General features: G+C 36.2%; 1 protein-coding gene and 1 pseudogene across 1 annotated transcript; both read left to right on the top strand.

Moving 5' to 3' along the window:
- The first annotated feature begins 3234 nt into the window (after positions 1-3234).
- LOC105784775 (senescence-specific cysteine protease SAG39-like) lies at positions 3235-4574 on the top strand. Its single transcript, XM_052629711.1, has 2 exons — positions 3235-3765; positions 3882-4574. The coding sequence occupies exons 1-2, from the start codon at positions 3327-3329 to the stop codon at positions 4469-4471; spliced, it is 1029 nt and encodes a 342-aa protein (XP_052485671.1). The 5' UTR covers positions 3235-3326; the 3' UTR covers positions 4472-4574.
- Positions 4575-8313: 3739 nt separating this feature from the next.
- On the top strand, positions 8314-14400 carry LOC105779896 (senescence-specific cysteine protease SAG39-like; annotated as a pseudogene).
- Positions 14401-23632: the final 9232 nt, after the last annotated feature.

Here is a 23632-nt window from a genome sequence, read left to right as displayed (position 1 = left end):
AATTTATCTTTGCCCGTGGTTTTTTATCCTCTTTGGAAGGGTTTTTCCACGTTAAATTTGTGTGTTCATCTTCTCAATTTCTTCTGCTATTTTATTTGTTTGTTGCTTAATCGGAACGATCCCTAACATATTACATGGAGCACACATTAATTTGAATTTTCTTGGAGTTTAAGTCTTTTATTTTAAATGTTTATTTATTTCCTTAGTTATTTGGAGAAGGTGTTGATCTCATACTATAAATAACCTATTAGTTTTATGTGTAACTTTAATAGGTGGAAGGAGGATCAATTTATATATAATCAACTTTTGTTCGGTATGTCCATCAAGTAACCGAATAAATGAAAAGAATGATTTAATTTAGTATTAAATTAAATATCTTAATTACTTTAAGTTGAGCCGACTTAATTTTTCCCATATATTTGGACTAAAATCTTATCGTATACCAAATCATAGTAGCGGCGCACCCCCTTTTTGTTTTTGCCAAGGAAATGTTGTGGGAAGAAAATGAAAATAGAATCAATGAAATAGAATCAAATTGAGAAAACAAGGATGATCGAAACCTTGTTATAACATTATATGGGACAATCTTGACTCACTTTGTTGTAGTTGCACAAAAATGCATAGATTTTTCAATCTTTTAATGGCAAAATTAAAGTCAATTAATGTTGATTTCGTTGTCAAAAAGGTAAAGTTTGTGGAGTTGGTTTGCAACTTGGAGAAGACAACTTGGTAAGGGGGAGGATACTAGCAGAAATGTTCAAATTTGAGATGAGAAGGTGACTGGTGGCTCGACATTTTACATTGTTGATTTGGTTTTGAAAGATTGCATATTTTCTTTTCTTCTTGTCCGTGTTGGTGATCATGGTCTGGTTTAGTTTGTTATTTTTACAATGGTGCTATTTGGTTGGAATTTGTTTGGACTTGATATCTTATTCCTTGTTTGTGCACTTTGATTGATCATCCTTTATGTATCCTTTGCGATTTGAGATGTTCGATTGACTAATTCACGAATAAATATACATGTTTATGGCCCAAGCTAATAGTGGTAGTTTTTAAGCATGATATTTTTTTGATGCATTCTCCTAGGGGGAGTTCTTTATTTTAAAGTCAATTTCAGAGGAAGAAACTCTTTGGCATTTTTCCTCAAAAGGGGGAGAAGATTAGTAATTGTTAGAATAAGTGAACCAAATCCTTATTTAAATAAAATACGGTGGTAAAATAAAATAAAAGTAAGATCCTTATAGAACTACACTTCTTTTATTTTATTTTAGAATAAGGTTTTAAACCTTATTAAACTCCATCTATTTGATATTGATTAGAATAAGGTGTTTCAATCTTACTACACTCCTATTAGGATATGGTTTTACAAGCCTATAAATAGACATAATCTACTCCTCTTGTAATTATTGAATTCGACATAGTGAATTTTTTCTCCTCTATCTATGGTTTTTCCCAAAAGGGTTTCTACGTAAAATCTATGTGTTCTTTATTTTTATTTCTCTTTCCTTTGCGATATATTGTCATTACCGACATTGTATTTTTACTGATTGGTATCAAAGATTCGGGTTGTTCATCTTAATCATGGTAATAGCTTCTTTGAAGTATGAAATTCGTTGTTGGATCGCAACACCAAATTCACGTTAGGCGATAAAGATCCAGCGGTTCTTGCATAGATGAACTTAGAGGAAGCCCTATTAGGGTAGATAAGATACCTTCGACATTGACGGAGGAAGAAGAAGCGCAAGGATTGAAAGGCGTTAACACAGTTACATCTGCATTTGTCTAATGAATTTTTGCAGGATGTGATGAAGGAAAAAACCACCTCTGGATTATGGAAGAGGCTGGAACAAATATGTATGTCGAAAACTCTAACCAGCAAGCTGCATATAAAACAGCATCTTTATGCTCATCATTTAGAGGAAGGTGCATCTGTGCATGAACAGTTAACAGTGTTTAAAGAAATTCTCTCAAACTTGGAGGCCGTGGAGGTTCAGTATGATAAGGAAGATCTAGGGTCAAAATGGAGCTTTTGTGTGGACAATTCTTTTATTTTATATGTTCATTTATCTCCCTGGTTACTTGGAGAAGGTGTCTCATACTATAAATAAACTATTAGTTTTATGTGTAACTTTAATAGGTAGAAGGAAGATCAAAATCATCTTTTGCTCTGGTATATGTCCATGAAGTAACCGAATAAATGAAAAAAGAATGAAAATTAAATATCTCAAGTACTTTAAGTTGAGTCATCTAATTTGAGACTTAAATTTGCCCATATATTTGAACTAAAATCTTACCATATACATATTTCGGCATTCGTCTAGACCAATTCATACTAGCAACACCGCTCTCACTTTACGCAAAGGAAAAAGTAAAATTGTTAACCGAATACCTACCACATCATTTACCCTCACCCGTTCAATTTACACCATGGCAAATTTAATAAACCATCCTCCCATTGAAATAAACTATACTTAAAGTTTAAACTTTATATGAAGTCTAATTCTTTTGAGATATATGGTTTAAACTTTCTATGAAGTCTAATTATTTTGAGATATATGGTTTCCTTTTCAATAATATATTTTCAAAACCAAAATTAAGTACTCGCAATGAGTGTTGCACTCAACACTTTTGAGCGATTTTCAAACTCTTCATATCCTTCACCTAACAACATTAATTCTAAGCCTATGAATACAGTTATTTCTAGCTCTAGCTACGAAGTCCTTGGTGTTTCTATTCCCATCCTTCACGCACTTGGACCTCACCTTTTATCTCCAAATGGACACTATATCATTACGCAATCCATAGGTGTTTAGTACACTCCCTCTTCTCCAAAGTCCTTCCTCGCCTAAGTCCCTTTCATTGCCCAAACCATTTAAGACTTCAATTAATTAAATTATAAGCACATACATAGAGAGATGGGAGCATAGGTTTCTAGTATATCTACGGATGTGTAAGTAACATTGTTAGAAAAACCGAAAAAGCTAATTTATTTCAATTCATAAGAAAGGGTGTCCATTGCCTACTTGAAAAATTGGTTTTTGGTTCTTTGTTTGATAGTGACACCAAGGCTAGATACTTCCTCACAGTTAGCGTGCCTTTCCATTTTTCCAATTTATCAATAATACGATAAACTATAAGTCTTCCAGATCAACTTAAAAGCTGGTTCATTTAATTTATGAAAACAATTCTCATATTGGGTCTTCATCACGCAGCAGATAGCCAAGAATAGATGGAGAAAAAATAGGACTATACATATATGTCCAGGAATTCATCACATTTGGTGTGCCTCTTCATTTTTCTATTTCATCGCAAACTCTTCTTCCACCATGGCTTCCAAACACCAGCTGCATCATCATTTCACTTGTTTGGCCTTACTAATCTTCATATTGGGTGTATGTGAAGCCACATCCCGCGCTGCTCTTGAAGATGCATCCATGTACGAGAGGCATCAACAATGGATGGTCCAATTCGGACGAGTTTACAAGGACACCAACGAGAGGCAAAAGCGTTTCCAGATTTTCAAACAAAATGTGGCACGCATCGACTCTTTCAATGCTGCCAACAACAAGCCGTACAAGCTCGGTGTGAACCAATTTGCAGATCTTACCAACCAAGAGTTCACTGCTTCTCGAAATGGGTTCAAGGGCCATATGTGTTCCAACACGGCTACCACTTTCAAATACGAGAACGCCACCGCATTGCCTTCTACCGTGGATTGGAGAAAGAAAGGAGCTGTTACACCTATCAAGGACCAAGGCCAATGCGGTCAGCTCTAATTTCTTGTTCCCAGAAACATTACTAAAATATTACTATGCTTTCTTCTTTGTCTGTGTTGTGTTCTAACTATGTGTGTGTCTCGATCATGCGATGCTGATATATAGGATGCTGTTGGGCGTTCTCGGCCGTGGCAGCCATGGAAGGGGTTACTAAGCTGACAACAGGAAAGTTAATTTCCTTGTCCGAGCAGGAACTGGTGGACTGTGACACCAAGGGTGAGGATCAAGGCTGCGAAGGTGGTCTAATGGACGACGCATTCCAATTCATCGAGAAAAACAAAGGCCTAACAACCGAATCCATTTACCCCTACAAGGGAGTCGATGGCACATGCAATACCAACGAAGAAGCCAACCATGCGGCTAAGATAAATGGGTTTGAAGATGTGCCTGCCAATAGTGAAGATGCATTGCAGAAGGCCGTTGCCAACCAACCTGTTTCTGTTGCCATCGATGCCGGGGGGTTCGACTTCCAGTTCTACTCGGGTGGTGTGTTTACAGGAAGTTGTGGCACCGATCTGGACCACGGAGTGACGGCTGTTGGATATGGAGAGGATGGTGGGACTAAGTATTGGTTGGTGAAGAACTCTTGGGGCAGTAGCTGGGGTGAAGAAGGCTACATTAGGATGCAAAGAGATGTGGATGCAAAGGAAGGCCTTTGTGGCATTGCAATGCAAGCATCCTACCCTACTGCATAAACATAACTTAAACCATAGTTGCCTTTTCTATATATTCCCATGTTATGAATGTTATACATGCTACTCTACGTGAATGTACTATGAACAATGTAAACAAACACTATAAGGCACATATATATTTAGGAGAATCCCAATGTCTATTTTTAACATTTTATAATTTTAAAGGGTGACTTATTTATATTGCAAAATCAAATATTTTATATTTAGGGGACCCCAATTGTTCTAATTATTACATGTCAAGTCTCAATTGTTTGGCGGATGTTTTAAATTTGTTTCATTTTGGCTCACCTAGGACTTAAGTGGCTAATAATGACACTTTTTTACTATAATGATAATTTTAGTCTGTAACATTCATATTTTCTGACAATTTGATCTTAGTTTTATTTAAAACAATAAAATTCTAAAAAAATATTTTTAAAAAATAAAGATATAAAATGAAAAAAGTTATAAAAATATTGAAATTTTAGAAACAAATTATATAAAAAAATTTAAAAAATTTTAACTTATACAATTTTTTTTTTAAAAAATAGATAAATTATGAAAAAGTTATAAAAAATTATTAAAAATTCCTTTTTTTTATGGATTGGAGAAGGTGGAGTTGCATTTGTAGTTTCCATCCTTTAGGCTCGTAATTGGTATATTTAGTTCCAAGCTCATTTGAGTTTCTAGAATTTGGGCGGCAATACATAGTATGCACCTCCACATTTGCGTTGGTAGTTTGGTAGCATTGACCCGATAAACATTCTTCTATTTGTCTTTTCACCCACACCACGTTTCCTTTCAACACCCTGAAAATCGTGTGTGTATATATAATGCAGTATTCAATTTAAAAAAGATTCCAACACCATTACTTAAGGCCCAAAAAAGTAGAAAGAGAGTGAGCTTTAATGATAAATCTATTTGGAGTCAAAGGCTACTCTCAGCAACTCTGGAACTGTATATGTTAGATGAGCTTAGGATAGTTAGATATTAATTTTTATAATTTTTAATTATTTTAAGATTTTTATCGTTTTTATAAATCTTTACTAATTTTGTATATTTTTTAAAGAATGGGTATAGGATATTTGTGGGGTGTACCTCGTATTTTTGGTCGAATAGACAGTGACATCATGACAAGAAGCTTCCGACGCGTTGCAACGACGATTTACATCATGATGACGCAAATGTGTACGTTGCAACATGGCAACGTGTTCCACACATAAACCAGGTTTCTTCACTAGTTAAACTGTAACACCACTAACCTGTATATGTTGTCAGAAAAATGTTACAGAGTATTACCGGAATTTACAGATCAAATAAATAGATAATTCATATCATATAGCATTTATATCAGAAATCAATCATTATGTCCCTTATATGAGCCCTCGAGGCCCAAAACACACATTAGAAACAAGTTGGGACTAAATCGGTACTCAGAAAATTTTTCAGAAAATATAAAATTTTTTAAAGGTGCAGGGGTCACACGCCCGTGTGGTCAGGCCGTGTGTCTCACACGGTCAAGAGACACGCCCGTGTCTCAGGCCGTGTGGACATTCGAAATAGGGACGGACGGTAGTATCCCAACCTGTGTCCAAACTTGGGAGCTCATCGACGTAAGTCACATGGCTAAACCACATGCCCATGTGCTAGGCCGTGTGAGCATTCTTTTACTCTAATTCAAAAATACAAGGGACACAATGCCGTGTTAAATATTTCCATCAATTTCTTAGGTTCAAACGAGACTTGGTACTTGTCAAATATTTCCGGATATGTAATCAGTACTTATACATAATAATTATACACTTAACATACACATCATTCAATTTAAACATATAAATATACAAATTAGTTACACGAACTTACCTCAAAAATGTTCGTGGATTGTAAGCTACTAATCCGTTACTTTTCTTTTCCTCTATCCAATTCCATACCAGTCTCTATCTGGATCTATACGATTAAATTTAGTCCAATTTAATACAATTCATATTCAATTCAGTCTAACACACATCTTTGGAAAAATTACTATTTTACGCCTATACTTTTAGTTAATTACGATTTTGTCCCTAGGCTTGGAAAATGAAATTCATACGATTTAATTCTTATTCCAAGCCTAGCCGATTTTCATGAATAACAATAGTAGCCCATGTATTCATAAAATTTAGAATTTTTCCATGAATTTTTCATCTTTTCAATTTAGTCCCTAAATCATAATTTCATCAAAATTCTCTTTACAAAAGTTGTTTATCTATCAACAACCTTTCATTTTCTACCATAAAACTTCAAAATTCATACATACTCATCCATGGCAAAACTTTGATGCTTTAATAACTTTGCAAATTAATCCCCAAGATAGCTAGATTAAACTATTTTGACCTCTAAACATAAAAAATATTAAAACGGGACAAGAATACATACCTAATTAAGCAAAATAAGCTTGTCTATCTTCAAGCTTCAAAACTACTGTTCCCATGTATTTTATATGGGAAAGATGATGAAAAATGACTTAATTTAATTATTTATTTCATTTATCATCATTATTTTATCATCTTTCTAATTTAACCCTTAATAATTTGCTAAATTCCATTGATGACTAATCATCCTTATCTACTAACTCCTCTAAATGGTCTATTTTTCATATAAGGACCTCAATTTTGAATTCCATAGCTATTTAATCCCTTTAGCTACTAGAATTCAACTTTTGCACTTTGTGAAATTTGGTCTTTTCATCAAATTAAACATATAACCGGTAAAATTTCTTAATGAAATTTTCATTACGACATTTCTATCATAATACAAACCATGAAATAATATTAAAATAAATTTTTCTTCGGACTTGGATTTGTGGTCCCGAAACCACTGCTCCAATTTCACTTTGAAACGGTCATTACATAAACTCATTATCTTTTCCGCTTAAACTCGATTACTTTATGGACATTTTAGTCGATTAGACCTCTAATCTTTACCTATAAAAGGGTCATTTTATCCTGTTTTGAAAGGCCAATTAAGAGGCAATAAAATATGTAGGAATTAAAACTAGTGAAATTACTCACCGAGCTAAGCTCAAAAAAGCGTAGAAATGAACTTACGTAAACAAACTTTGGTATTTTCATTAATTTTTTCTTTTACAATTTTTACAAGATCAAGTCGTAATGATCATTGTAATTAGAAACTTTCATTCTAAGCTAATAACTTAAACAATTAACAAGTTTATAAGGTCTGAACTGTTATATATATTATTCGTGCACCAAATTCTTGGCAAATGGAAACAAGCTAACATATATTTTAATTCACAAATAAATAGTCATATTATATTTTAATTATATTTTGGGTCATGCTCAAAGGTGATAATCCAACATGGCATTGCACATGTTTTGGGTGACATGAACGAAACGGCAGGGTGTGGTAGCACTTTTGTTTGGTTTCATTCATGCGAGGGCTTTTGAATACAAAATCGAGACTCCTCCGGTTTCCCAATTGTATTAATACGATAAACTACAAATTAAGTCTCCAAATAAACGCACTTGATTTAGATTAATTTATCAAACAATGCTGAGAATGGGTCTTTATCATAGGATGTTGAAGGGCAAGCATATAGACAAGATATGTGTCCTGAAAACACCTCAAATATGCATCGCAACAATTTGGACTTTGGACTATATAGTTTCCAAATTAAGAATACATCACGATCGGTGTGCCTTATCATTTTCTAATTATTTATCAAAACAATTATCATAAACAAGACTTTGCAGGCACGCAGCAGAAAGCCAAGATGGGGAAAGACTTGCACTATATATAAGTCTAGGAATTCATCACATTTGGTGTGCCTCTTCATTTTCTATTTCATCGCAAACTCTTCCTCCACCATGGCTTCTAAAACCAAATTGCATCACCATTTCACTTGTTTGGCCTTACTAATCTTCATATTGGGTGTATGTGAAGCCACATCCCGCTTGCTCTTGAAGATGCTTCCATGTACGAGAGGCATCAGCAATGGATGGTCCAATTGGACGAGTTTACAAGGACACCAACGAGAGGCAAAAGCGTTTCAGATTTTCAAACAAAATATGGCACGATCGACTCTTTCAATCTTGCCAACAACAAGCCGTACAAGCTCGGTATGAACCAATTTGCAGATCTAACCAACCAAGAGTTCGAAGAAGTTGGTTCACATGCGACAAACTCTCGACAACATGTAGGCCATGAAGACCAAGTCGTGCGAGGAGGCTGATTCAAGTCGTTTTTGTTCATTTTGTAATCTTTAGTTAATGAAATGTAATCTAGTTCATTTAGAACTATGTTAGGTAGATGATTGATGTAATTTCTTGACATATGAGTCATTAATTCACTTTGCTTGTATACACAAGCTAATTACTTCAAGTTTCAATTCTTAGTGGTGTTAGGTAACCATTAGGTGTATGTTTATCGTTTTTGACAAGCTTAGTGCTTGGTTTATGTATTAGCGTTGTGCCATTATTCAATTTATGAATGAAATCGGTTTTTCATCAATTTTTCACTCCATTTTCCTTAGCTTTTCTTCTTTTCTTTTGCTTGAATTCTCTTGTTTGCTCAAGCAAGTCTCGAGGCTTGCTCGACAAGTCTGTGCTGAGTCTGTTAGTTTCTGTTGTTGCTCCAACAATTGGTATCTAGAGCCTATTTCTTAAGGGATTTGTTATACAAATCTATGGCTTCATCAAGTTTTTCACCAGCTGCACCTCAAGTCTTCAATGGTGAAGGCTATCACATATGGGTGGTCAAAATGAAGACCTACCTGTAGGCTTACGATCTGTGGGAGGTGGTCAAGTCAGATATTGAACCAGAGCCACTTAGAGGCAATCCAACAGTGGCTCAGATCAGACAGCATGCTGATGAGAGGACCAAGAGGCACAAAGCCATGTCTTGTATCCAGAACTCGATGTCGGATGTGATTTTCACAAGGATTATGGCCATGAATCACCAAAATAGGCCAGGACAAGTTGCAAGAAGAGTTTCAAGGGACGAGAGAGGACAAAGCGACAGCAGTTGTTGAACTTGAGGAGAGATTTCAAGAATTTGAAGATGAATGAAGAAGAAACTGTCAAGCAGTACTCTAACAGGATTATGGCTGTGCTTAACAGCATTAGGCTCCTTGGAGAGCAGTTCAATGAAGCTAGGATAGTGGAGAAGGTTATAGCAACTCTGCCTGAGAGGTATGAGGCAAAAATCTCATCTCTCGAGGACTCAAGGGATCTGTCTACTATTTCCCTGACAAAGTTGATCAATGCTCTATATGCTCAAGAGCAGAGGAGAGCAAGCAGACTGGAGGAGCACCAAGAAGGTGCCTTTCAGGTAATGACAAATACTACCTACAAAGGCAAGAAGGCCTGGAGAGACAATCCAAAGAATGATGCTGCAAGGAAAGAAGGTCAGACTTGCAAGCACAGCAGAAGGAATGGTCATTCAGAAGAAAAATGCTGGTTCAATCCAGATGTTGTGTGTCAGCATTGTAAGAAGAAGGGTCATGTTGAGAGAGTCTGCAAGAGTAAGGCCAAATTAAGACAGAATCAGTTTCAACAGATGAAAGCTGAGGCTCGAGTAGTTAAGGAGGACAGTGACCAAGAGGAGCAAGTCTTTGCTGTGTCATGCTCAGCTACTCAAGAAAGGTTCTCATCTGGTTGGCTCCTAGACAGTGGATGTACCAACCACATGACACTGATCTTGCAATCTTCAAGTCTTTAGACGTAAGTGCAGAACTAAAGTCAAGATAGGAAATGGCCATTTCATTCAAGCTGAAGGCAAGGGTGATGTGCTGATATGCACCCCTACAAGTGCCAAAGTGATTTCAAATGTGCTCTTGGTGCCTGAAATTGACAGAAACACCTCGCCAAAGACAAAGTTCTTTGGAGAAAGGTTATTCTGTTGTGTTCAAAGACAACCAGTGCCAAATCAGTGATCCAAGTGGATCCAAACTGATGGCAGTCCCTATGGCTGATAAGAGCTTTGTAGTTGACTGGACTAGGGAGTCAGACATTGCTTACACAGCCATATCGGATGAATCAAGTTGTGGCATCAAAGGTGGGACATGCCAACTTCGGATCGATGGCTCGAATGGTCGAGAGGACTTAGTGAAAACTTCATCAACTCGATGGATTATGATGATGTGTGTGAGGTGTGTCGACTAGGAAAGCGAGCCGACTACCATTTCCCTCGAATCAAGCCTGGAGAGCCTCTGAAAAACTCCAATTGGTGTACACTGATGTGTGTGGCCCTATGAGGACTGAGTCATTAAGTGGAAACAGGTATTTCGTACTGTTTATTGATGATTTCTCGAGATATTGTTGGCTTTACTTCTTAAAATAGAAATCAGAGATGGCTACTGTGTTTTGGAAGTTCAAAACTGCTGTTGAGACTGAAACAGGCTGCAAGCTGAAGACCATAAGGTCTGATAATGGGACTGAGTACACCTCAGCTCAGTTCCAAGCCTTCTGTGATAAGGCAGGCATCAAACATCAGCTTACCAACACTTATACACCTCAGCAAAATGGTGTAAGTGAAAGGAAGAATAGGAGTTTAATGGATATGGCCAGGTGCTTGATGATTCAGAAGAATCTGCCTAAAGCACTATGGGCAGAAGTAGTTAACACTGCAACATACATTCAAAATAGACTTCCAACCAAGGCTTTGGATCAGAAGACTCCATTCGAGGCCTGGTTTGGCTTCAAGCCATCATTGGCTCATCTGAAGGTCTTTGGTTGCATCTGTTATGCACATGTACCTGCTGTTAAAAGGGACAAATTGTCTGAAAGGGCTCGACCTGGTGTTCTGATGGGCTATAACATTGTTAAGAAGGGCTATAGGATTTTGGATCCTTCAACAAAGAAAGTGTCAGTAAGCAGGGATATGGTATTTGATGAAAGGTCATGTTGGAACTGGGAAAGGCATGAACCTGAGGAAGTTTCAAGAACTTGTAGCGATCAAGTGAGCGAACAAAATATTCTGAAATGGACATTGATGATGAACCAGTCAGAGGAACTAGATCATTGACTGAGATTTATGAAAGGGCTCATGTAGCCATAGCTGAACCAAGCAACTTTGAAGAGGCTGAAGCTCAGCAAGGGTGGAAGCAGGCAATGGCTGAGGAGATCAGCAAGATTGAGAAGAACCAGACCTGGGAATTGGTTGAAAGGTCAGTCAAAAGGAAGGTGATTGGGGTGAAATGGGTGTACAAAGCCAAGCAGAATGCTGATGGAACCTTGAACAAACTGAAAGCAAGGCTAGTTGTCAAGGGGTTTAGTCAGAGTTATGGCCTGGACTACCTGGAGACCTTTGCACCAAAGGCGGGCTCGACACCATCGATCTGCGATTGCCTTAGCGAAGACAAATCGAATGGAAAATCCATCAACTTGATGTGAAATCAGCCTTTCTGAATGGTTTCTTAGATGAAGACATCTATGTTGAACAACCACAAGGGTTTGAAATAGCTGGCAGAGAGCATATGGTCTACAAACTGAAGAAGGCCCTATATGGCTTGAAATAGGCTCCAAGAGCCTGGTACAGCAGAATCGATGGCTACTTGACTGATTTGGGATTCGATCGAAGTAAGAGTGAGCCAACACTGTATGTCAAGAAGCAAGGGACACAAACACTTCTCATTGTGTCCTTGTATGTTGATGACCTGCTGGTGACAGGAGGAGATCGAGCAGTGCTGGTTGATTTCAAAACCAAAATGCAGGAAGTATTTGAAATGTCTGATCTAGGGGAAATGTCCTACTTCCTGGGAATGGAGGTGACTCAAACACAGAAGGGGATATTTCTAAGTCAGAAGAGCTTTGCCACAAAGATTCTGACTAGGTTCTCCATGCAAAATAGCAAGGCAACTAAAACACTTGTTGCTATTGGAGAAAAACTATCGAGCCAAGGTGATTTTGAGAAGGTATGTGAAACTACCTACAGGAGTCTAGTTGGTTGTTTGCTATACTTGACTGCCACTAGGCCAGACATAATGTATGATGTAGGATTGCTCTCAAGGTTCTTGCATTGTTGCAATGAGAAGCATTTCCAAGCTGCCAAGAGAGTGCTCAGATATGTCAAGGGCACTTTGGACTATGGTTTAAGGTACAGCAAGAAAGGAAATCTAAAGCTGATTGGATACACTGATAGTGACTAGCCATGTTCTGTAGGAGATCGATTGGCTTGATAGATGACATGAAAAGCACCTCAGGGTATGCTTTTAACCTTGGTTTAGCCATGTTCTGTAGGAGATCGAAGAAACAAAGCCTGGTGGCTCAATCAACTGTAGAAGCAGAGTATGTGGCAGCTGCAAGTGCTGTCAACCAAGCCATCTGGCTAAGGAAAATCTTAATTGATTTAAATGCCCAACAGAAGGAAGTAACTGAGATCTTCTGTGATAACCAATCTGCAGTTGCAATTGCTAAAAATCCAGTGTTCCATGGAATAACAAAGCATTTTAGCATCAAGTTACATGTTGTTCGAGAAATGGAGCAAGCTCAGGAAGTGAAACTGATCCACTGTAATTCTGAGGATCAACTTGCAGACATTTTGACTAAAGCTCTTAATGTCACAAGGTTCGAATGTCTAAGAATGAAGCTAGGTGCTTGCTCCATGCAAACCAATGAGGAGTGAAGAAGTTGGTTCAGCATGCAGCAAACTCTCGACAGCATGCAGGCCATGAAGACCAAGCTGTGCAGGAGCTGCTGATTCAAGCTGTTTTTGTTCATTTTGTAATCTTTAGTTAATGAAATGTAATCTAGTTCATTTAGAACTATGTTAGGTAGATGATTGATGTAATTTGCTGACATATGAGTTGTTAATTCAGCTTTGCTTGTATACACAAGCTAATTACTTCAAGTTTCAATTCTTAGTGGTGTTAGGTAACCATTAGGTGTATGTTTACTGTCTTTGACAAGCTTAGTGCTTGGTTTATGTATTGGCGTTGTGCCATTATTCAATTTATGAATGAAATCAGTTTTTTCATCAATTTTTCACTCCATTTTTCCTTAGCTTTTCTTCTTTTCTTTTGCTTGAATTCTCTTGTTTGCTCAGCAAGTCTCGAGGCTTGCTCGACAAGTCTGTGCTGAGTCTGTTAGTTTCTGTTGTTGCTCCAACAACTTCACTGCTTCTTGAAATGGGTTCAAAGGCCATATGTGTTCTAACACGGCTACCACTTTCAAATACGAGAACGCCACCATATTGCCTTCTACCGTGGATTGGAGAAAGAAATGAGTTGTTACACCTATCAAGGACCAAGGCCAATGCGGTCTGCTCTAATTTCTTGTTCCCAAAAACATTACTAAAATATTACTATGCTTTCTTCTTTGTCTGTGTTGTGTTCAAACTATATGTGTGTCTCGATCATGTGATGCTGATATATAGGATGTTTGTTAGCGTTCTCGTAGTGGCGACCATGGAAGGGTTACTAAGTCGACAACAGAAAGTTAATTTCCTTGTCCGAGCGAGGAACGGTGGATGTGACACCAAGGGTGAGGATCAAGGTGCGAAGGTGGTCTAATGGACGACGCATTCCAATTGATCGAGAAGAACAAAGGCCTAACAACCGAATCCATTTACCCCTACAAGGAGTCGATGGCACATGCAATACCAACGGAGAAGCCAACCTCGCGGCTAGGATAAATGGGTTTGAAGATGTGCTCGCCAATAGTGAAGATGCATTGCGAAGGCGTTGCCAACCAACCCGCTTTCAGATTGCCATCGATGCCGGGGTTCGACTTCCGTTCTACTCGGGTGGTCTATTTACGGGAAGTTATGGCACCGATCTGGACCACGGAGTGATGGCTGTTGGATATGGAGAGGATGGTGGGACTAAGTATTGGTTGGTGAAGAACTCTTGGGGCAATAGCTGGGGTGAAGAAGACTACATTAGGATGCAAAGAGATGTGGAAGCAAAGGAAGGCCTTTGTGGCATTGCAATGCAAGCATCCTACCCTACTGCATAAACAGAACTTAAACCATAGTTGTCGTTTCTATAAATTCTCATATTATGAATTTCACACATGCTACTCTACGTGAATGTACTATGAACAATGTAAACACACACTTTGATTGGCATACCCCAGGCCCATTGTCTATATATATAGATGCTACTCCACATGAACGATGTAAATATAGCATACACATATTAAGGAGAACCCCAATGTCTATTAAAAATAGTCTAATAATTTTAAGGTTTAACTTAATTATATTCCAAAATCAAATATATATGAAATATATTTAGGAGAAGAATGTAAATGAAATCAAATGATTATATGAAATCAAATGCAAGAGGCAATAAACCCTAGTGTATACTAGGGCATGATGTCGCCTTTAGTTCTATTTTAAGTAGAATTTTTATTTTCTATTAAAACATTATTATTTAATTAGACATTATTCAAACAAAACCCTTGTACTATTTCTCTATAAATAGGAACTATAAGTTAACCTCTTGACATACACTTTTTGAGCATCGATATTCTATTAAAAAATAGTGGCAATTTATTTTAAGAATAAATTCAAGTTTCGCAAGAATACTCATAGTTATCGGTCTATATAGAGAATTAAATTTCCTACTGAAAAGTAAAACAAAGTTTTAATTCTATGCACTTATTAGATTGCCTTCGCACAAAGCAAAAATATAGTTTTGGTTGTATTTTATTATATATATGATAAGGGCTCGATTTTAAGAAAAAACTTCTATTACTCCTAAAACCACTGTTTTCTAAACTGTTTTTTTTAACAAAAATAAGTTCCTTTCATGAACAAATTAGTGCTCTCTATCTCTTGTACATAAAACAATAACTAAGTCCCCAATTTATAAGCATTATTCAACTTTTATAATTGAGTTAGTATGGTTGCCTTGAAACATTGAAATTGGACCCCAATTTGACTTCCTTATTAACGCATGAAATAAATTGAAAGATATCTTCTTCACTTAAACTTGTTCGATGTGGTATTTCTTTAAAAAGAAAAAGATTATACTAGGAGTCCTTTAAAATAATTTGGCTTTACCAACTCTCTTCATCAATCATAATCTCAAAAATTTATGCTTAATATCCTTAGAAAGATGCATAAAGATAATCAAGATAATCAAGATGATTATATAAAATCAAATACAAGAGGCAACAAACTCTATAGGGCATGACGTCGCCTCCTTAGTTCTACTTCAAGTAGAACTTGTATTTTCGCACAAAGCAAAAATATAATTTTGGTTGTAGTTTATTGTTATATATATCATAAGAGCTCGATTTTAAGAAAAAAACTTTAGCTATCCCTAAAAACATTATTTTCTAAGCTGATTTTACTAAGAAAAATATGTTCCTTTCATGAAAGGATTTGTGCTTTCTATCAATTGTACATAAAACATTAACTAAGTCCCCAATTTATAGGCATTATTCAACTTTTATAATTGAGTTAGTACAATTGCCTTGAAACATTGAAATTGGTTACACTACATCTAGTTGCGAAGTGAGTCGCAACTAACGGTATAATTGACAGGACTAGCAACAATTTTCATTTTTTTTTGCACAACAAAACTGATGACAACAATTAAACATAATCTACTATTTTAAATAGACAAAATAAAAAATTTAGCCCTTAATATTTACTCATTTTTTAACTTTGGCCCTAATATTTTTAAGACCACTTTAGCCTTCAACTTTCAAATTTTAATCAAATTACTCATTTTTTATTGAAAAACTGGCTGACCTGTTGAAATTTTAATGGTACTAATGTGGTAACCTACATAGGAGCCTACATGTACTTCATTGCTAACGAGGATAATTTTCTTCTCCTCTGCCCGTGGTTTTTTTCGAAAGGGTTTCCACTTAAAAAATCTCTGTGTTCTTTATTTTTATTTCTCTTTTCTTTGTGATATTTATCATTATCGACGTTCTATTTCCTCAAATTGGTATCAGAGCTTCCAGGTTGTTTATCTCGATAATGGTAATGGCGTCTTTGAAGTATGAAATTTTGCTGTTGGATCGCAACACCATATTTACGTTGTGCCAGATTAAAATGCAAGCAGTTCTTGCGCAGATGGATCTGGAAGATGCCTTATTAGAGATAGATAAGATTTCTTCGACATTAATGATAAAGAGAATATGTATAAGGATCGAAGGTGTTAACACAATTACATCTCAGTATTTGTCTAACGAAATTTTGTAGGATGTGATGAAGGAGAAGACCGTCGTTGTATTATGGAAGAGGCTAGAACAAATATGTATGTCAAAAACTCTAACCAAAGAAGTTGCATATGAAGCGGCGTCTTTATGCTCATCGTTTGGAGGAAGGTGCATCTGTGCACGAACACATAACAGTGTTTAAAGAAATTCTCTCAAACTTGGATGTCATGGAGGTTCAGTATGATAAGGAAGATTTAGGGTTGATTCTACTTTATCCGTTGCCCCCGTCTTATTCAACCTTTAGAGACATGATTTTATATAGCCGCGAGTCTCTTACAATTGATGAGGTTTATGATTCTTTGACCTCGTATGATAAGATGAAGCATCTTGTGGTTAAACTTGACTCTAAGAGAGAAAGTCTCATTATTCATGGGAGATAAGAACGAAATTCTGATGATGATTGTGGAAGGACACAGGAACAGAATCCTCGCAGTAAATCTAAGGGTAGATCGAAGTCTTCAAACAGAGGTAAAACTTGTAACTTCTGCAAGAAGAAAGGGCACATTAAATCTGAGTGATATAAGCTATAGAACAAGATCAAAAGGAGGTCATGAATCAAAGGGAAAACAACCAGAAAATTCTGGTGAAGCTGATGTTGTGGAAGACTACAGCGATGGAGAACTTCTAGTCGCTTCTGTCAACAGTTCTAAAGTGAGCAAGGAGTGGATCCTTGATTCGGGTTGCACCTTTCACATGACCCTCAATCAAGATTGGTTTACAACTTACGAAATAATGTCTGAAGCTGTTGTTTTGATGGAAAATAATGATTCGTGTAAAATTGTAGCTGTTGAAACGGTTAAAGTTAAGATGTTTGACGGAGTTGTAAGAACACTTAGTGACGTGCGACATGTCCCAGAATTGAAGAGAAATTTAATTTTGTTGAGTACTCTTGATTCAAAAGGGTACAGATACACAGCTGAAAAGTGAGGTTTTGAAGATTTTCAAAGGTTCCTCGTTGTGATGAAAGGGTAGAGAAAACTGTCAAGTTATATGTTTTGCAGGGTACTACTGTTACTGGTGATACAGTTGTCGCTTCCTCTTCCTTTTCAGATAATGATATTACTAAACTTTGGCATATGTGTTTAGGGCATATGAGTGAGAATAGCATGGCAGGATTGAGCAAAAGAGGACTTCTTGATGGATAAGGAATTTGCAAACTAAAGTTTTGTGAACACTACGTTTTTGGAAAGCAAAAGATAGTTTGATTCACTAGAGGAATCCATAACACGAAAGGAACATTGGAGTATTTTCATTCGGATCTGTGCATCCAGAGTGCCTTCGAGAGGTGGAACTAATTATATGTTAACTTTTATTTATGATTTTTCAAGAAAAGTTTGGGCGTTCTTCCTAAAGCAGAAAAGCGATGTATTTTCCACATTTAAGTCTTGGAAAACTATGATTAAAAAATGATGGGAAAAAAATAAAATACCTTCGCACGCACAATGGGTTAGAGTTCGCTCGATGAGTTTAATAAATTGTGCAAGTCGAAGGGATAGTGAGACACTTGACGGTTTGTCATACTCCACTATAAAATGGTGTTGCGAAATGAATGAATGAATGTTCATGGAGAAGATTCGATGTATGTTGTCAAATGGCAACTTACCAAAGTCGTTTTGGGCCAAAGCAGCCTCTACTGCATGTTTTTTGATTAACCAATCTCCATCCGTTGCCATTGAGAAAAAGACTCCACAAGAGGTATGGTCTGGTAATCCTGCTGACTATTCTGATTTAAAGATCTTTGAGTGTCCTGCATATGCTCATGTTGATAATGGAAAATTGGAACCGAGATCCATTAAATGTGTTTTTCTTGGTTATAAAGCTATAAGTTATGGTGTCCTGAAAATAGAAAAGTTGTGATTAGCAGAGATGTTGTTTTTGATAAAACTGCTATGCTACCGAAATTATCTCTTAAAGACTCTTCCAATAAAGAAAATCAAAAGCAGGTGGAGCATCAGATTAATCTAGAATCTACAACAGAGTCTACTCTTTAAGCTAATACAAAAATTCAGAATAGAGTTGCTTCTTTACCACAATAATTTATCGCCAAAAATAGAACTAGAAGAAAAATTAAACCTCCAAAGAAGTACGCTGAGGTTGATCTAGTTACTTATGCTTTAAATTTGGCTGAAGATATAGATGCAAACCAAGAGCCATCTAATTATTTTGAGGCGGTTAGCTATGAAGACTCAGAAAAGTGGATGTTTGCTACGCAAGAGGAGATGGAATCACTCCACAAAAACAGAACATGGGATCTTGTGAAACTTCCTAAAGGTAAAAAGGCTATTCGTTGTAAATAAGTGTTTAAAAAGAATGAAGGGACTCTAGAAGTTGAAGAACCCAGATATAAAGCAAGGCTTGTTGCAAAGGGTTACAGTCAAATTCCAAGAGTGGACTTCACAAATGTGTTCTCCCCAGTTCTGAAGCATAGTCTATTACAGACTCGAAGTCAACTTGTTTGGAGCGGAGGCAACTTGGTCATAGGAGGGAAAAATGTATGACCGTTTCGTTGAAAAGAGGTTCTCTTTTGGATACATGTTTTGAAAAGTTAGGGCACTGTGTTCGTGAAAATCAGACCCGGGTTAGTTTTGATTTGGCAGTGTACAAGTCGAAGGCTAGAAGTCTTCCAGTTTCTAAGCACAGATTCGACTCAGTTAATTCCCTGCATAGTTCAAGATAAGCTCGTGGCAGGCTTTGGCAAAGATGGTGTTGTAGAAATATGAGTCAAGGTGGAGATTTGTTAAGTATGACTCATATTTTCAGTCAAATTTGAGAAATAACCTTTTAGTTAAACTCTGTTTATTTATTGATTAGTTTAGATTATTTTATTATTATTTGACATATGAATTTAGCCTATAAATAGGCTCTTGTACAACATTAGAAAATACACCCATTAGATTAGAACTCATAACACATTCAGAGAATTTTGTGTTTACGTTTTGAGGGTTCTTTGTTTTTCGGGTTTTCGGGGTTTCGTTTTATCTCCATCTTTTGTACTCTTCATTCTTTTGCCATTTTAGTAAATTTATCTTTGCTCGTGGTTTTTTATCCTCTTTGGAAGGGTTTTTCCACGATAAATTTGTGTGTTCATCTTCTCAATTTCTTCTGTTGTTTTATTTGTTTGTTGCTTAATCGGAACGATCCCTAACATATTACATGGAGCACACATTAATTTGAATTTTCTTGGAGTTTAAGTCTTTTATTTTAAATGTTTATTTATTTCCTTAGTTATTTGGAGAAGGTGTTGATCTCATACTATAAATAACCTATTAGTTTTATGTGTAACTTTAATAGGTGGAAGGAGGATCAATTTATATATAATCAACTTTTGTTCTGGTATGCCCATCAAGTAACCGAATAAATGAAAAAGAATGATTTAATTTAGTATTAAATTAAATATCTTAATTACTTTAAGTTGAGCCGACTTAATTTTTCCCATATATTTGGACTAAAATCTTATCGTATACCAAATCATAGTAGCGGCGCACCCCCTTTTTGTTTTTGCCAAGGGAAATGTTGTGGGAAGAAAATGAAAATAGAATCAATGAAATAGAATCAAATTGAGAAAAACAAGGATGATCGAAACCTTGTTATAACATTATATGGGACAATCTTGACTCACTTTGTTGTAGTTGCACAAAAACGCATAGATTTTTCAATCTTTTAATGGCAAAATTAAAGTCAATTAATGTTGATTTCGTTGTCAAAAAGGTAAAGTTTGTGGAGTTGGTTTGCAACTTGGAGAAGACAACTTGGTAAGGGGGAGGATACTAGCAGCAAATGTTCAAATTTGAGATGAGAAGGTGACTGGTGGCTACGACATTTTACATTGTTGATTTGGTTTTGAAAGATTGCATATTTTCTTTTTCTTGTTGTCCCGTGTTGGTGATCATGGTGCTGGTTTAGTTTGTTATTTTTACAATGGTGCTATTCGGTTGGAATTTGTTTCAGACTTGATATCTTATTCATTGTTTGTTCACTTTGATTGATCATCCTTTATGTATCCTTTGCGATTTGAGATGTTCGATTGACTAATTCACGAATAAATATACATGTTTATGGCCCAAGCTAATAATGGTAGTTTTTAAGCATGATATTTTTTTGATGCATTCTCCTAGGGGGAGTTCTTTATTTTAAAGTCAATTTCAGAGGAAGAAACTCTTTGGCATTTTTCCTCAAAAGGGGGAGAAGATTAGTAATTGTTAGAATTAAGTGAACCAAATCCTTATTTAAATAAAATACAGTGGTAAAATAAAATAAAAGTAAGATCCCTATAGAACTACACTTCTTTTATTTTATTTTAGAATAAGGTTTTTTAAACCTTATTAAACTCCATCTATTTGATATTGATTAGAATAAGGTGTTTCAATCTTACTACACTCCTATTAGGATATGGTTTTACAAGCCTATAAATAGACATAATCTACTCCTCTTGTAATTATTCGAATTCGACATAGTGAATTTTCTTCTCCTCGACCTATGGTTTTTTCCCAAAGGGGTTTCTACGTAAAAATCTATGTGTTCTTTATTTTTATTTCTCTTTCCTTTGCGATATATTGTCATGACCGACATTGTATTTTTACAGATTGGTATCAAAGATTCCGGGTTGTTCATCTTAATCATGGTAATAGCTTCTTTGAAGTATGAAATTCCGTTGTTGGATCGCAACACCAAATTCACGTTGTGGTAGATAAAGATCCAGGTAGTTCTTGCATAGATGAACTTAGAGGAAGCCCTATTAGGGGTAGATAAGATACCTTCGACATTGACGGAGGAAGAGAAGAAGCGCAAGGATTGAAAGGCGTTAACACAGTTACATCTGCATTTGTCTGGAACAAATATGTATGTCGAAAACTCTAACCAGCAAGCTGCATATAAAACAGCATCTTTATGCTCATCATTTAGAGGAAGGTGCATCTGTGCATGAACAGTTAACAGTGTTTAAAGAAATTCTCTCAAACTTGGAGGCCGTGGAGGTTCAGTATGATAAGAAAGATCTAGGGTCAAAATGGAGCTTTTGTGTGGACAATTCTTTTATTTTATATGTTCATTTATCTCCCAGTTACTTGGAGAAGGTGTCTCATACTATAAATAAACTATTAGTTTTATGTGTAACTTTAATAGGTAGAAGGAAGATCAAAATCATCTTTTGCTCGGTATATGTCCATGAAGTAACCGAATAAATGAAAAAGAATGAAAATTAAATATCTCAAGTACTTTAAGTTGAGTCATCTAATTTGAGACTTAAATTTGCCCATATATTTGAACTAAAATCTTACCATATACATATTTCGCATTCGTCTAGACCAATTCATACTAGCAACACCGCTCTCACTTTACGCAAAGGAAAAAGTAAAATTGTTAACCGAATACCTACCCATCATTTACCCTCACCCCGCTCAATTTACACCATGGCAAATTTAATAAACCATCCTCCCATTGAAATAAACTATACTTAAAGTTTAAACTTTCTATGAAGTCTAATTCTTTTGAGATATATGGTTTAAACTTTCTATGAAGTCTAATTCTTTTGAGATATATGGTTTCCTTTTCAATAATATATTTTCAAAACCAAAATTAAGTACTCATGAATGAGTGTTGCACTCAACACTTTTGAGCGATTTTCAAACTCTTCATATCCTTCACCTAACAACATTAATTCTAAGCCCATGAATACAGTTATTTCTAGCTCTAGCTACGAAGTCCTTGGTGTTTCTATTCCTATCCTTCACGCACTTGGACCTGACCTTTTATCTCCAAATGGACACTATATCATTACGCAATCCATAGGTGTTTAGTACACTCCCTCTTCTCCAAAGTCCTTCCTCGCCTAAGTCCCTTTCATTGCCCAAACCATTTAAGACTTCAATTAATTAAATTATAAGCACATACATAGAGAGATGGGAGCATAGGTTTCTAGTATATCTACGGATGTGTAAGTAACATTGTTAGAAAAACCAAAAAAGCTAATTTATTTCAATTCATAAGAAAGGGTGTCCATTGCCTACTTGAAAAATTGGTTTTTGGTTCTTTGTTTGATAGTGACACCAAGGCTAGATACTTCCTCACAGTTAGCGTGCCTTTCCATTTTTCCAATTTATCAATAATACGATAAACTATAAGTCTTCCAGATCAACTTAAAACCCAAAAAAGTAGAAAGAGAGTGAGCTTTAATGATAAATCTATTTGGAGTCAAAGGCTACTCTCAGCAACTCTGGAACTGTATATGTTAGATGAGCTTAGGATAGTTAGATATTAATTTTTATAATTTTTAATTATTTTAAGATTTTTATCGTTTTTATAAATCTTTACTAATTTTGTATATTTTTTAAAGAATGGGTATAGGATATTTGTGGGGTGTACCTCGTATTTTTGGTCGAATAGACAGTGACATCATGACAAGAAGCTTCCCGACGTTGCAACGATGCGACATCATGATGACGCAAATGTACGCGTTGCAACATGGCAACGTGTTCCATACATAAACCAGTTTCTTCACTAGTTAAACTGTAACACCCCTAACTCAGTATATGTTGCCTAAAAATGTTACAGTATTACCGAATTTGAGATCAAATAAATAGATAATTCATATCATATAGCATTTATATCGAAATCAATCAAGATATGTCCTTATATGAGCCCTCGAGGCCCAAAACACACATTAGAAACAAGTTGGGACTAAATCGAGTACTCAGAAAATTTTTCAGAAAATATAAAATTTTTTAAAGGTGCAGGGGTCACACGCCCGTGTGGTCAGGCCGTGTGTCTCACACGGTCAAGAGACACGCCCGTGTCTCAGGCCGTGTGGACATTCGAAATAGGGACGGACGGCCGTATCCCAACCTGTGTCCAAACTTGGGAGCTCACTGACGTAAGTCACATGGCTAAGCCACATGCCCATGTGCTAGGCCGTGTGAGCATTCTGTTTTACTCTAATTCAAAAAATACAAGGGACACAATGCCGTGTTAAATATTTCCATCGAATTTCTTAGGTTCAAACGAGACTTGGTACTTG

This window comes from Gossypium raimondii, chromosome 4, assembly GCF_025698545.1.
Source record: "Gossypium raimondii isolate GPD5lz chromosome 4, ASM2569854v1, whole genome shotgun sequence".
Taxonomy (NCBI): Eukaryota; Viridiplantae; Streptophyta; class Magnoliopsida; order Malvales; family Malvaceae; genus Gossypium; species Gossypium raimondii.
Note: the sequence above shows the minus strand (reverse complement) of the source record. Positions and strands in the feature narration are given on the sequence as shown.

Coding starts and splice junctions, on each gene's coding strand:
- LOC105784775 (XM_052629711.1), top strand. CDS start 3,327: ATGGCTTCCAAACACCAGCTGCATCATCATTTCACTTGTTTGGCCTTA. Junction 3,766..3,881: donor CAAGGACCAAGGCCAATGCG/GTCAGCTCTAAT, acceptor GCTGATATATAG/GATGCTGTTGGGCGTTCTCG.